Here is a 15,308-nt window from a genome sequence, read left to right as displayed (position 1 = left end):
TAATTAGCTATGACTGGTTTAGACTAAGTTTTAACTAACACACAAACGGATTACAGAACAGTGAGAATTTAATTTAAGGATCCTTACCCCCAGTTTCACCACCCTTTGTTAAATATAAATGTGATGCAGTCTCTGTTTGTTTTGTTCGAATAGAAGGAGATGGCATCACATTTATCCGTCAAATAAAATTAATCAATGGGTGGTGAAACAGCTACTTTAGTCAAGGATGGTTTCAGGATATAGAGTTTCTGATTATATTCCACAGAGAAACCCCGAGCTAATAAATTAATCTCAGGCAACAGCAGACTTTTGCAACGACTATCCTGTAGTCTACAGTCCACGCTACTCAGCACCATGATACCAACCAAGACATTTTTAAAATCTTTTTATTTATCTTACAGTGTTTAATAGCATGTTGAGGTAAAATCTTGCAATTTAAACCATTTCTTGTAACGTGGATTGATTTGGAGTTTGGTACGGTTATACTTACAGCTTCATTGACAATGCAAGTACAGTCATAAAAAGTACAGTAAGCATAATAATCTTGTATTAAAAGTGTTTTTTTGTTATCAATTGTTTTTATAAAGAATTTAGTGACTTAATAGCTTCTAAATAACCGGCATACCACTGATTATTGTATTTTCGTAGCACGTCTACGGCGTAGCAGAGTAGCTACGAGAATTCGTAGCGCTATGGAACGGTATCCGGGGCGGTGTTAAGTCAATGATTTATTTCTTTTCGCGCTTATTCTTGTACTAGTTTCTCGTAATTAACTATCCATTACTTAACTTTGAACAATGTACTTTTGTTTTTTATGATAGAAGCTCAGTCGTTTTGGTTGTTTTGCAGAACTACAGACAACTAACACTTGTTTAATGTTGTTAAAACTTAGAGATCATGTAAAACACGTCTTTGTATGCAAAATGTAGGTTATTAGTTATTTAATTCACACCTTGTATACAAGTTATATCAACTCAAAATAATATACCCAATTTTGATTTAGAGTCCATTCAATATCTGAAACATTTAAATTTTAAAATGGTGGATTATTTTGAGTTCTGAGTTGATCTAGGAGTGTGAATGTATAATCTTGCCTTTCATGTTGTGTATACCACACGATGCTCATAAACATACTGATGTGTGAAAATACATAATTATAATAAAACAATTTAATTCAGAAAACATGGTTTCATAAAAATACAAAGAAAACACAATATAAAGAATATAAAACTATTACAACTACAAAATTGTGTTAGTTTGGTACTTATGCTATAATTAGTATTTATTACCATTATTACTACCTGCTTCGTTTAAACATAAATTGGTCCAGTGCCTAGCTAAGACCTACCGCTTACCTATTATACCTAGTTCCTTTATAGCTAACAGTGGCACATGTTAAAACTTATAGAAACTTTATATAAACAGCAACGCACGAACTTACCAACTATTTTGAAAGGAAGAGGAAGTCAATTTCAAAACAAACAACTTGTCATCTCGAGTTGTACTATTTAAAAGGCAATAACATAGACGTTGTCCAAAACTTGTGCTTGTATTCCTTGCCTTGTATTCAACGGATGTGCTCAAGAGTAACGGATATAAAAACAAATAAAACAGTCGTAATACATGTAATTTATGGCCAGCAAGTTTTCGCCCAGTAGCCTTCTATGTGTTGAGTAATGTTTTTACTCCAAGTTTCCAAAGACTCTTGTTTTTGGTTTGTGGCGTAGGTGGAGGTATTAATAAGTAGTTTGTTGATGCGAAATGGGGCACCGTGTCTTAAGTGTCCGTCCGAAGGGTGGCTGTTTTCGTTAGAGCATTAAACCCACCGGAGGTGCCATAGGCACTAACTTCTGTACTAACTAAATAAAAAACTTATTTTAAACAGAATCAATCCACCTATCCTTACTTACCCGAGTTTGAATGAAAATATAATTGGTAAACTGAAGAGTAAGTAACATTTCAAACAAAAAAAAACAGATCGAAGTGCAGTTACCTATATGTAAAAGTTGATTATTGATGAACACACATTAACAATAAATGTAATTGATAAAAAAATGGGATAAAGCTCAGGGGGAGGCGTAACGCACACAGAGGGTATGCTACAGCCAGCACACGCATACTAAATGGTAACACTTATGGGTGTGTTTTTTGTTGTTCTTTACGCTATTCTATAATTAGTTAACATTATTGAATGAAAATGTTTTTGACCTTTGCTAGGGTTGATGATATTATAAACTATAAATCCTGAGATCAAATAAAAAGTAAAGATGGAGCGCGGTGAAACGCCGAGTGAGGCCGTTTTTATAAACATGTGTGCGTAGGCCGGTGTTGCCATAATAATTCTGAGTACCCTGATACTACAAAAATATCGTTACCGTTGAATAACGTTCTAATAGCGTTTTAATTACTTTCACAATTTGATACCGTTACTACATTAAAAAACGTTTACAAGAAACAAAAACTTTATGTTGCGTGTCACGTTGATACCGTTACTACAGTAAAAAACGTTGATAAACTTTTACAAGAACCAAATAACTACGTTGCGTGTCACTTTCTCACGTTTTAAGCCGTGTTAATAAAGAATAGAATTAATAAAAAAAGATTATATTACATAGGCGGTACGGCTGCTGAGCTGAGAATGAATTTTGACGTAAAATAAAGTGCTGAATAGAAAAGTACAGAGAATATTCGAAAAATTGAAAATCGAAGACATAGGTTTTTAACGACCGAAACATGAAATTGAGGAAGAGGTTGAAAATCAACAAGGCTTGATCAGCCTTGTTACATCTATAGTGTTAAAGAACAATTAATCGCTTAGTTTTTACCACAAAACAATAATTCCAACTTAAGAAAAAAAAGTTACTTTAGCCATGATAACCAGATTAATTTTCATTTAACCGTAAAATTACACAGGTCGGACCGTTTTGCATGTACTTTAAAATTTAATGTCGCTGACATCTCCGGTTTGATTAAAGCTCGAAGCCGCATTACATGTCGGTATTTTCTATTGTCTTAGTAAAGTAGGTGGTGATGTGGATTGTGAACTGTAATCGGATTGTGAATTGAATGAAAGATGGGGAACATAAGTACTACAAATTCATATTTAAGGAAGGAAGGAGTAGTAATACTTCTTCCTTCCTTAAATTCCTTGAATTCCTTCGCTTATTACAAGTTTTTATTTGGCTTGCACTGTTTGTAATACATGTATGAAAACATATAAGTGGTCCGCTTTAACAATTCATTGTATATAGTATAAAAATATGGTATGAATATTCCGATTGTCCGGTTAGGATCGTGTCCGCAGGGGGAAACTCTTCAGCGTTAACGGCATCGACTTAAAGGTCAAAATCAAAGATAAAAATATCTTATTCAATTTAGACTATAACCAGGGATCGTAAAATGCGAGCAAAATCGATTAAAAAGACGTACTTATGACAACCCCTGAACCCTGGCAAGATGCACTTATAAATGCCAAAAAAAGACTTGTGGTTTGAAATAATCTCTGGTGAGAAAAATTTGGCTAGAAAGTCAAAAAGATGATTAATCACAAGTATTTAGTACAACTACAATTTTAATACGGTAGATTCACTATTTGAAGTGAGGGATCGCTAATGCGGATCGAAATTATTTCTAACATCCCTAAAATTTTAATTACGCGTTATCTTTAATACCTCAGCTTCATTTTCATCATAATCTGAAGAGATGATGCTTCGTTTCTGCAGAAGTTCCCTCTTCAATGCTCTATGGCATTGACTACAAACTTGGCACGCATATGTAGTTGCAGCACAACGCAAGTACAGCCAACAAAATATACACTCAGCCAAAAACTAACTCATTCTTACAAAACAGCAACATTTTAAACACGTATAACACTTTCGAAACTCGATTCCATCTACAAATCGTTTTATAATAAAGTACCCATAACTCTAACCATGTTTTTATCTACTTAAAAACATGTTTATCCGAACATAACCGTGTCAACATCAGCGGATTTCCACATCCCATTTTCCCATCCCGTATCCCTTATTCATAATGTCCCATCCTTTATAAATTCGTATTATGCGTGGGCCTACGAAGGTGGGTGGTCTCTTTTATCATAAAATTGTACATTTTGTTAGGTTATTTTTAGAAAATTGGTAATATATAATAATAATTCCTTTTATTGCAGGCATAATACACCCTTAAATTAAAAAAAAAAACGAAAGTAATATTAATCAAGTACAATTGTACATAATTAAGTCATTAAAAGAAAGTATCTAATATTAATCTGGTATAATAGTCCATAAGTCATTAAAACAACACAAAAATAGGAAAAGAAAAAACAACAGTACAAAAAAAATACTACAGTAACTAGACGTCAGTTCAATACATCTCGTCAACAAAAGCATCATTTGATAGACAGCCAATATTCATTAATGGGACACCCAAAGTCCCGGGACACGGTCTCCAGAATCTAATTCCGAGAGTCAGTTGTCCCCAAAAAGAGGCAATACGAACACGCATAACCGCAAAAAGTCTGGAACTCTCGCCTCAGTAAACATGCTAGAGGCACTGCAGAACCTCGGCAGCTTCATCAAAATACGAAATATATCATTATACTGCACTCTGATAGTGCTATAAGACTTTCTGCAGTGCCCCACCCAGAGCTGGCAGGTGTAAAACGAGAGGTAGTACGCGTTAAATAGTGTGAGCCTCGTCTGTTTACTACATCCGGCAAATCTACGGGCTATCATAATGCCCCTAATTGCCAGAGCCATTCTCTCTCGCTCCATACGCTTGTTATCCCTCAACGTTTCGGTTAGTACTTGCTCTAGTCTCTGAACTGCTCCACAATACGAATCGTCAAGCCGTAATAATAATTGTGTTTTACATGTAGTGTAATGCGTGGAGGACGTCACACGGCACGGCACGGTGATAACGGCAAAACATAGAGAATCTCTTAAATCTTTAAAATCTCTGTAACTTACCTACGAGTATGTTAGTATACAATAAATTATTCATTCTTTAATTCATTCACTCATTCACAATATGACATATATCTACTTTCTGTATTGCACACTATCTGATGCACCATCAGCCAAATAATTGGTCTATTATTTTTTATACAAGTTCCTATCAAATGAATACTCGTATATCCTTATAGTCGAACTTTCAAGTTGACAGACACGTGTATTGGCATTATTGTTTATGAATGACATGCAAAGATTATCAACTTTAGGGTAGTAGTCCATATTATTTGGCTGATGGTACATTTAGCAGTAATTGTATTGTATCATATACAGGGAGTCCCTGACCATGGGGCTTAAAATCTAGGGCTCGATTCTACGCGTATAACTGAGCTACTTTTATTCTGGTACTTTTTAAAAATATGACCACTGTTATTGAATATTTTTCTTACAAATTAAATGTCATTTTCAATGTATGCCACATAAATTGACAGCACATTGCTAAATGTTTATCTTAGCGATGTAAAATAAATGTAAAAAAATATTTAAACGCCCCCGTACCAAGAAACAGCGATAACACCGCCATGTCTGATACACTGATTTAACGATTAAACTTTGAGGATCAAAAAACGATCTAAATTTAAGTTTTTTCAAAACGTTAGAAAACAAAAGCAGCTTAGTTTTTTGTGTAGAATCGAACCTTGAATTTAAATATTCATGGTCAGAGACACCCGTGGACTACATACACATTCTAATGAACAAATTTGACGGAACATACATACTCGAAGAATCCTGGGGAATTATGTATTTTCCAAGAAAAAAACTATCCTAGTCCTTTCGGGGGTCTCAAACTATCTCTATGCCCACTTTCTTCTAAGTATGTATGTTCCGTCAAATTTGTTCATTAGAATGTGTATGTAGTCCACGGGTGTCTCTGACCATGAATATTTAAATTCAAGGTTCGATTCTACACAAAAAACTAAGCTGCTTTGTTTTCTAACGTTTTGAAAAAACTTAAATTTGATCGTTTTTTGATCCTCAAAGTTTAATCGTTAAATCAGTGTATCAGACATGGCGGTGTTATCGCTGTTTCTTGGTACGGGGGCGTTTAAATAATTTTTGACATTTATTTTACATCGCTAAGATAAACATTTAGCAATGTGCTGTCAATTTATGTGGCATACATTGAAAATTACATTTAATTTGTAAGAAAAATATTCAATAACAGTGGTCATATTTTTAAAAAGTACCAGAATAAAAGTAGCTCAGTTATACGCGTAGAATCGAGCCCTGGATTTGAAGCCCCATGGTCAGGGACTCCCTGTATATGATACAATACAATTACTGCTAAATGTACCATCAGCCAAATAATATGGACTACTACCCTAAAGTTGATAATCTTTGCATGTCATTCATAAAACAATAATGCCAATACACGTGTCTGTCAACTTGAAAGTTCGACTATAAGGATATACGAGTATTCATTTGATAGGAACTTGTATAAAAAAGAATAGACCAATTATTTGGCTGATGGTGCATCAGATAGTGTGCAATACAGAAAGTAGATATATGTCAATATTGTGAATGAGTGAATGAATTAAAGAATGAATGATTTATTTGTATACCTAACATACTCGTAGGTAAGTTACAGAGATTTTAAAGATTTAAGAGATTCTCTATGTTTTGCCGTTATCACCGTGCCGTGCCGTGTGACGTCCTCCACGCATTACACTACATGTAAAACACAATTATTATTACGGCTTGACGATTCGTATTGTGGAGCAGTTCAGAGACCTAGAGCAAGTACTAACCGAAACGTTGAGGGATAACAAGCGTATGGAGCGAGAGAGAATGGCTCTGGCAATTAGGGGCATTATGATAGCCCGTAGATTTGCCGGATGTAGTAAACAGACGAGGCTCACACTATTTAACGCGTACCTACTACCTCTCGTTTTACACCTGCCAGCTCTGGGTGGGGCACTGCAGAAAGTCTTATAGCACTATCAGAGTGCAGTATAATGATATATTCGTATTTTGATGAAGCTGCCGAGGTTCTGCAGTGCCTCTAGCATGTTTACTGAGGCGAGAGTTCCAGACTTTTTGCGGTTATGCGTGTTCGTATTGCCTCTTTTGGGGACAACTGACTCTCGGATTAGATTCTGGAGACCGTGTCCCGGGACTTTGGGTGTCCCATTAATGAATATTGGCTGTCTATCAATGATGCTTTTGTTGACGAGATGTATTGAACTGACGTCTAGTTACTGTAGTATTTTTTTTGTACTGTTGTTTTTCTTTCCTATTTTGTGTTGTTTTAATGACTTATGGACTATTATCCAGATTAATATTAGATACTTTCTTTTATGACTTAATTATGTACAATTGTACTTGATTAATATTACTTTCGTTTTTTTTTTAAATTTAAGGGTGTATTATGCCTGCAATAAAAGGAATTATTAATATATATAACAATTTTCTAAAAAATAACCTAACAAAATGTACAATTTTATGATAAAGAGACCACCCACCTTCGTAGGCCCACGCATAATACGAATTTATAAAGGATGGGACATTATGAATAAGGGATACGGGATGGGAAATGGGATGTGGAAATCCGCTGATGTTGACACGGTTATGTTCGGATAAACATGTTTTTAAGTAGATAAAAACATGGTTAGAGTTATGGGTACTTTATTATAAAACGATTTGTAGATGGAATCGAGTTTCGAAAGTGTTATACGTGTTTAAAATGTTGCTGTTTGTAAGAATGAGTTAGTTTTTGGCTGAGTGTATATTTGTTGGCTGTACTTGCGTTGGGCTGCAACTACATATGCGAGCCAAGTTTGTAGTCAATGCCATAGAGCATTGAAGAGGGAACTTCTGCAGAAACGAAGCATCATCTCTTCAGATTATGATAAATGAGGCTGAGGTATAACATGAATAAACGCTCTACCTATCCTGAAAATGTAGGTATACAATTGACTATGACTTATCCTAAGAGTTGAGTTATCCATACATTTATACACATGAAATGAACAATATATCCATTAGACTGAGGGTCTACATAATAATAAACAGATGATTATAAATGACAACAATATCAATTGGTGCCCTACCAATAAATAGAAAAATATGATTATGATTGACCTACATTATATTCAATAGGCAATTTACACAGTTTGACTACTGGGCGTATGAGTTCGCCACCTTGAGTTTTTAATTTAACTGACCTGACAATCTGGTCAGTTCCCTTATACACTTCAATGACTCTACCACGCCTCCATTGTAATGGAGGTGAGTTCTCATCCTTAATGAGAACCAGATCATTCAGTTCGAGGTTATTGACTTGAGAATACCATTTATTACGCGCTTGTAAATTATTGAGATACTCAATATGCCACCTTGACCAGATTGATTGATACATTTTTTGAATAACCTGAAAACGTGATAACCTCGACGTCTTAGTGTCCTTCCAATGTGGTTCCGGTAGAGCTACTAATGGTTGACCAATGAGAAAGTGCCCCGGTGTGAGCACTTCGAGATCTGACGGATCCTCACTCATAGGAACTAACGGCCTTGAATTCAATATGGACTCTATTTTTGAAAATAGAGTTGATAGTTCCTCAAACGTGAAGATAGTGTCTCCAGCCTCTCGTTTGAGTAAAAGCTTGGCATGCTTGACAGCTGACTCTACCAAACCAGACATGTGAGGAGCTCCTGCTGGTTTGAATTCCCAGCGAATATTTTGACGTGCAAATTCCCCCTTGAGTACAGTCTCATTATTGACCAGAAACTGATTGACATCACGCAGGTAAGAATTAGAGCCAACAAAATTAGTACCTCGATCCGATCGGACGAGTGAAGGCAGCCCTCGTCGGCTGACAAACCTGGTGAACGACGCGATGAATGCCTCGATCGTCAATGCTGAAACCACCTCGAGATGAACCGCCTTGGTTCCTAAACAGACAAACACACATAGGTAAGCTTTGACTGATTTAGCATTCCTTAATAAACTACTCTTAACTAAATATGGGCCTGCGAAGTCTGTCGCAACGCCTGAGAAAGGCCGTGCTGCCGTGACTCGGTCAGCCGGTAAATCTGCCATGAATGGCGGTTGAACCGATGAATTGAATCTGAAACAAACTAAACATTTCCTGATAACCCTTGAAACTTGACGTCGGAGTGACGGAAACCAATATTCCCTCCGGATTATAGCAATGAGCGCGTTCGTCGCAGCATGACAATATGACCTGTGATAGTATTCGATGAGTAACTGACCCCATTTATGATCCTTAGGTATGAGATATGGATGCTTTGCTCCATATGGTAGAGCTGATTTACGTAGTCGTCCGCCGACACGCAGTAAGTTTTCGTCATCGACGAAAACGCTAAGCTTCTGCAATGATTTACAGACCAGCTTTCCTTGTTTGACCATAACAATTTCCTCCTTGAAAGCGTCTAATTGAACTTTACCTATCCAATGTTTAGTAGCTGCGCGAATCTCGTCCAATGACAGTGTAGACTGAAGATTCCTTTGCTCCCTCGGCAACTTGATGTTTTACAAAATCTAAGTATGAATGCACTGACATTGATTAGTTTGCTATATGAACTGACACGTGATAAGAGTGCGTCTTCCCACGACTCTACTGGCGTAACAAAATGAACTAATTTCTTGAAACCTGGTAACTCTTGAGGTATAGTGACTGGTAACTGTGGCCACTGGGATTCCTCCCGCAATAACCAATCAGGTGACCACCACAATTTGAATTGAATTAATTCCCTTGCGGACATTCCGCGTGAAGCGACATCTGACGGATTACGCTCTGATCTGACATGACGCCATGTGATGTGACGTTTGGACTGTTGAATGTCCTGTACCCTGTTACATTCAAATGTTTGTAACATGTGAGGTTTGGCCTTGAGCCATGACAAAACAATACTGCTATCTGACCAAGCATTGATAGTCTCTAACTGAACAGAGTCGTCGTACGAATCTGCGACGTGATTAAGCAGTTTGCATACCAGGTGAGCAGCATTGAGTTCCAATTTTGGAATCGTCTGCTTGGTTTTATGTGACGCGACGCGTGATTTAGCAATGACTAAGCTGACCTTGACATGTCCTGACGCATCCACCGTCCGTAGATAGACGCTCGCCGCGTATCCCAGCTCCGAGGCGTCGCCGAAACCGTGCAATGAGTATGAAACGGCGCTCGGTAGTGAGACACACCGTGGAATCTGTAAATGAGACAAATGATTGAGATCCTGCGTAAGTTCGTCCCACTGATTGATTTGATTTTGATTGATCGGCTCGTCCCAGTTGAGCCCATCCGAGAATAATGACTGTAAGAATACTTTGAATCGAAATATGACTGGTGCGCAATAACCACACGGGTCGTACAAACGTGCGATTGTACTGAGCACGCTACGTTTCGTAGGAGGGTGACCAAGTGGCACGTTGATTTGATATGCCATTGAATCTGACACTGGATCCCATTGAACACCTAATACCTTGATGAAACTTTTATCCTCAGTATCAAATGAATGTGGCAGCTCGCAATACTCCTCCGGTAAGTCACGCAATAGCTCCCTACTATTGGACGACCATTTACGTAACTCATAACCTGCGCTCCCGGTTAGCGCTATGAGCTCTTGCTTGAGCTGTTGAGCCTCTGCTACTGAGTCTGCTCCTGTGAGGATATCATCAACGAAGATATCTCGTCGCATGACGTGTGCTGCGTGTGAATTCGGATGCGACACCTCCCAATCGTCCGCTAGTAGCAACACCGTCCGTATAGCTATGAATGGACTTGACCTCAGCCCGTAGGTATTAGTATTTAATTCATATACCTGAACATCGTGTGACGGATCCTCCCTCCAGAGGATTAATTGATATTTCCTATCATCTGGGTGAACAAATGTTTGACGAAACATCATTTTGATGTCAGTAGTGAATACCACTTGATGACGTCGAAAATTTAAAATGATTTTAGTGATATCATTTTGAAGAGGTTGCCCAGAGTGAAGGCATTGATTGAGTGACACACCTGTGGACGATCGCCCTGATCCGTCGAATACAACTCTGATTTTATCTGTGCCTCTTTTGAAGATACCGTGATGAGGTATGACAAAATGTTCTGAGTTAAATTGAAAATCCGATTTTGACATATGACCGAGAGTTTCGTACTCTCTCATGAAATCTTTATACTTGGAGGCGAAAAGTGCGTCCTTAGCCATTTTCTCTCCAAAGCTCGCAACCTTTTCATTGCAAGCGACCTTGATTCGCCTAATGATGAGCGTGTTGAAAGTAACGGTAACCTGACTATGTATTTGCCGTCAGGCAGACGTTGAGTAGTGGAAATGTACAACCTTTCGCATTCCATGTGATCTGGATGAACTGCAGGCTTCGAAGGCGGCTCCTCGACCTTCCAAAACCGCTCGAGCACCTCCTCGAGTCTAGTGGCGTGCAGGCCGTAGTCCTCCACGGACGTACCCGCTGACTGTGATGACGTCACCGCTGACTGGTGAGTCGAGGTCAATGAACCCATGATGACATGCCCAAAGCATGTCCCGTAGGCTGCTATTCCTGGAACGTGAGTGGAAATCTTTGAACCATCGAGTACATAATTTAATATGTCAGTACCTAAAATGATGTCCACATCTGAGGCTTTGTCAAACTTGCCATCAGCTAATATGATATGTGACAACCGTAATTGATCTTTGAGCTGAGTGTCATATGATGGAATGTTTCCCGTTAGTGAATACATGACTGAAGCTATTGTACTAATGATGGGTACCTGTTTACCTACAGGTTTGATTATTAATTTGACTATTGAACCAGGTACCTTTACCCTTTGCTGACCAATTCCATAAATATTATTACCATTAGACTGTTGGTGTAATTTTAACCTTTGAACTATTGACTGTTTAATTACTGAGACACTCGCCCCGGTGTCGAGTAAGGCCCTAACCTTAAAATAATTGCCATCACCTGATTTCACCATTACTACCGCCGTGGGACAAATGGTGACTGGTAATGACTGTGTCACACCAACAGTGGTAGCATCTCATTGAGGAGATGGTGGGATTGTGGAGGAATGGGGCTGATCCGCTGCCCATACCTAAGTGCCTGATACTCAGACTGAGCCCACTGTGCCCTTGCCCCTACCGGAGGCCTTGGCCGGTAAGCTGCCATCGCCTGAGCTGATGGAGCTTCCTGGTACAGTGGTTGAGTCACTGGTACATCTGAGTGGCCGCCCTGGCTCGGTTGAGGTGCACACACAAGTGGGTAGCCACCCTGGCCCACGCCTTGTGCATGATGCTGGGGTTGCCTGCCCGGTGACTGACGCTGGGCGATTGCCTACCGTGGCCTAATGTTGACACCACAGGTTGGTCCCTTTCAGGTGACTCCCTAGCCTTAGGAGCTGCCCCTGCATTACAAATGAGTGAGTTGTGCTCAGGAGACTTGCAGTGCAGACACCAATTCCGTTGACTGCAGTCCCTAGCATAGTGCAACCTCAAGCACTTAAAACAGTGACCACTACGTTTCGCCCACGCCTTGCGTGCTACTGGTGACATACTTAGAAACACTGCGCATCTATATAATGAGTGGTCACCGCTACAAAATGAACATGATGAAATAGAATTCACCTGATGAACTTGACGCACTCCGCGTGCTGGCCTGCCACGTGCCTCCGAGGTGGACGCACCCTGCCGTCCTCGTCGTGGTGGTGGCCGGTGGTAGCTTCTCCCTGAAGCCGCTTCTGGTGTTGGTGACACGGCGAGCTGCACCCTGCATTGCTCGTCGAGTACCTCGAGCAGTTGATGAACACTGGGTAGAACATGATGACACGTCCCATACCGCTGTTCGAATGCTGACCTGATCAATGTTGGCAGCTTCTGTATGATTAAAAACACAATTAAATATGACCATTCGTTAATTGGTTGTTTGAGCTTTTCCAGGGCCTGAATAGACTCTCGGAGAGGATCATAGAAATCTGACCTTAACCTCTCAACATTGTTAATGACCGGTAGGTTGGTGATCTGTGACAGGTATGTATCTACCAGCATCCTGTGGTTCTGATACCTATCTGTGAGCAATTTCAGTGCCACTGAATAATTTTGACCATCCATCGGTAGCTGACGTATGAGCGACAGAGCTTCACCTGACAGCGATGCTCGCAAATAAAAATGCTTCTCCGAATCTGAAATGTCCCGTGAATGGACCAAGGATTGAAAGAGATCAAAGAATGACATCCACTCCATTGGCGTGCCGCTAAACTTAGGCAGTTCAATGGAAGGCAACTTTGCCATTACCTGGCTATGACGATGTATCCTAGGCTCGTCTGCGGACCCCCCGCGCTCCGATGCCTGCTCCAACCTGACAAGTAACTTATTGATTTCACTAAACTGTGCGTGAATTTGTTCCATTTCTCCCTCAGGAATCTCCTCTGACGAAAGACCAAGCAACGCCTCATATGCTAGTACGAACTGATTATAATATGAACCGAAATTACGTTTAGCTACTGCCACCGCTGATGTACCTTGGGCTTCGCTAATTGTACTAGCAAAATCTGTCAGCATGCGATATTTCGACATAAATTGAATCTTGGCATGAATTTTAGGAGGCATATTGACGTAAATGAATGAAGTACTTGATGTGTTTAAATCAAATCAGTAACCTCTGAATTCAATGACTAAAGATAAATGCTTACACTGAATAACAATAGTCACACCCTGTGAGCTACACTTCTATTAAACTACCTACCTAAAGTTAACTTTAACAACAATCGACCCGCAATATCAACAATAAATCTCACTGTTTGATCAAATTAAACACAACACTGTATTTAAACTTAAACCTCACTAAAACAGCATTTGTTTACTTATGCCGTAATGATTAACTGATAACGTGATAAAGTTATTGATTACCGATAACGATTGTTGATATAAGTAAATGACATTTGACACAAATGAACGAATGAATGAGTCAGTTATGCGCTCATCTGACCATAGATAATGCAACTCGCAAGTTGTCCGAATTGATCGGAGTGAAGTGAATGACAATTTATAAAAAACACTTAAAGTCTTTGAATGAATGAATGAGAATGAGATTGACTTGCCGAGTTCCGTCCGTTCTCCGATGATTTGTGTGATGACTTGCTTGCTTGTTTGCTACTCGCAACAAGATGGCGGCGAAATTTCTTCCAATGATGAATATTTCGAGTGTCAATACCTATTGCACTATTTAAACCGCACTTTCACTCACTGCGAAAATGACTTAACGCGCACTGAATTTAATGTCTTAATATTATTAATCAATATTATGATAATATGATGTGAAGTATGCGCGCGCGGCGCCCGCCGTGCCGAGATGATAATGAAGTACACGCGCCCTGCGACGTACGTTATCGTGCTGATTCTTTTCTAACGTTCTTCTAACGTTTGCTCCCTCTCATGGGTTCACCAAAAATGTTGGCAATTCTCGCCCTGAGAACTGCCGGTGGGTTGAATTTGATGTGATGTGCGTGCGCACCCTGCGCCGCTGACGTTAATACTTAGACCAAACCGCTGGCCTCGCGGGTTCGATGTGCAGGCCGCGCCTTGGTCGTCGGTGATGATGCCGATGTGAAGTCAGACCCTCTCAAGCCCCTGGGATCGGTCTGGACAGCTGCCGCCTCCTGTAGCTAGCTGCCGCCGGTGTCTTGTGAAGGGTTGAGGTTATGAAGATGAAATCAAACTGCGATTACGTTCACCACTATATTATCGCGTTACTGATACCGTACAACTGTTTATATTTATAAATATGATTGAGATGATCTTAGATTACTTAATGACACGATTTGACACTGAGAGCTCCGCTCTGACCCCGAGCCCGTTACTGACGTGCACCTTCTCTCAGTGCTTTTGAATGACTGCCCGGTCGAATGAGTGACCGGTCCATTGACATGCATAGGCTGTCAAAAACAATAAAAATGATTTAAGGGTCCATCACACATTCCCGTAAAGGGACCTCTACACGACCCGACCTACGATGTTACGTTTTGCGTAAACACAGAAGTTTTCGAAGGAAAATAAACTTAATTTTGTTTGCGGAGGGTCTCGTTTTAAAAGCCAAGAGTTGTTTTTAAGCGAGAAGGTAAAAGAGCTATTGCTGGCAGCTGACTAATGTTTGGAACTGGGTCGCTCCTACAGTAAAACTAGCTTTTAAACGCTCTTCAACTAACACCGCTGGTTACACAAAGAACGGGGTTGTCTGAGTTTATCTTTTCACTTCAATTTTTATGATATTTTTTGTTCGGAGCAGGTATACAGGTGGTTACATATTTGAATATCGAAAGTTAAAATACCTACAGGTAAAATGTCGAT

The 15,308-nt window shown here is 39.5% G+C and overlaps 2 protein-coding genes across 2 annotated transcripts; both read right to left on the bottom strand.

Annotated features, from left to right (window-relative positions):
- Positions 1-8,669: 8,669 nt before the first annotated feature.
- On the bottom strand, positions 8,670-11,707 carry LOC141428487 (uncharacterized). The gene is made up of 4 exons (XM_074088477.1): positions 11,584-11,707; positions 11,310-11,526; positions 10,053-11,226; positions 8,670-8,900 (listed from the first exon to the last, which is right to left on the bottom strand). Exons 1-4 carry the CDS (start codon positions 11,705-11,707, stop codon positions 8,862-8,864), a joined length of 1,554 nt encoding a protein of 517 aa, XP_073944578.1. The 3' UTR covers positions 8,670-8,861.
- A 466-nt stretch (positions 11,708-12,173) lies between these two features.
- LOC141428484 (uncharacterized) lies at positions 12,174-14,360 on the bottom strand. The gene is made up of 2 exons (XM_074088476.1): positions 13,257-14,360; positions 12,174-12,839 (listed from the first exon to the last, which is right to left on the bottom strand). Exons 1-2 carry the CDS (start codon positions 13,569-13,571, stop codon positions 12,174-12,176), a joined length of 981 nt encoding a protein of 326 aa, XP_073944577.1. The 5' UTR covers positions 13,572-14,360.
- Positions 14,361-15,308: the final 948 nt, after the last annotated feature.

This window comes from Choristoneura fumiferana, chromosome 6, assembly GCF_025370935.1.
Source record: "Choristoneura fumiferana chromosome 6, NRCan_CFum_1, whole genome shotgun sequence".
NCBI lineage: Eukaryota > Metazoa > Arthropoda > Insecta > Lepidoptera > Tortricidae > Choristoneura > Choristoneura fumiferana.
This window is presented reverse-complemented; position numbering and strand designations above follow the sequence as displayed.

Coding starts and splice junctions, on each gene's coding strand:
- LOC141428487 (XM_074088477.1), bottom strand. CDS start 11,707: ATGTATTCACTAACGGGAAACATTCCATCATATGACACTCAGCTCAAA. Junction 11,227..11,309: donor GATCACATGGAATGCGAAAG/GTTGTACATTTC, acceptor GCTCATCATTAG/GCGAATCAAGGTCGCTTGCA. Junction 8,901..10,052: donor ATGCGTCAGGACATGTCAAG/GTCAGCTTAGTC, acceptor TTGTCTGTTTAG/GAACCAAGGCGGTTCATCTC.
- LOC141428484 (XM_074088476.1), bottom strand. CDS start 13,571: ATGCCTCCTAAAATTCATGCCAAGATTCAATTTATGTCGAAATATCGC. Junction 12,840..13,256: donor GGATACATCGTCATAGCCAG/GTAATGGCAAAG, acceptor TTAATCATACAG/AAGCTGCCAACATTGATCAG.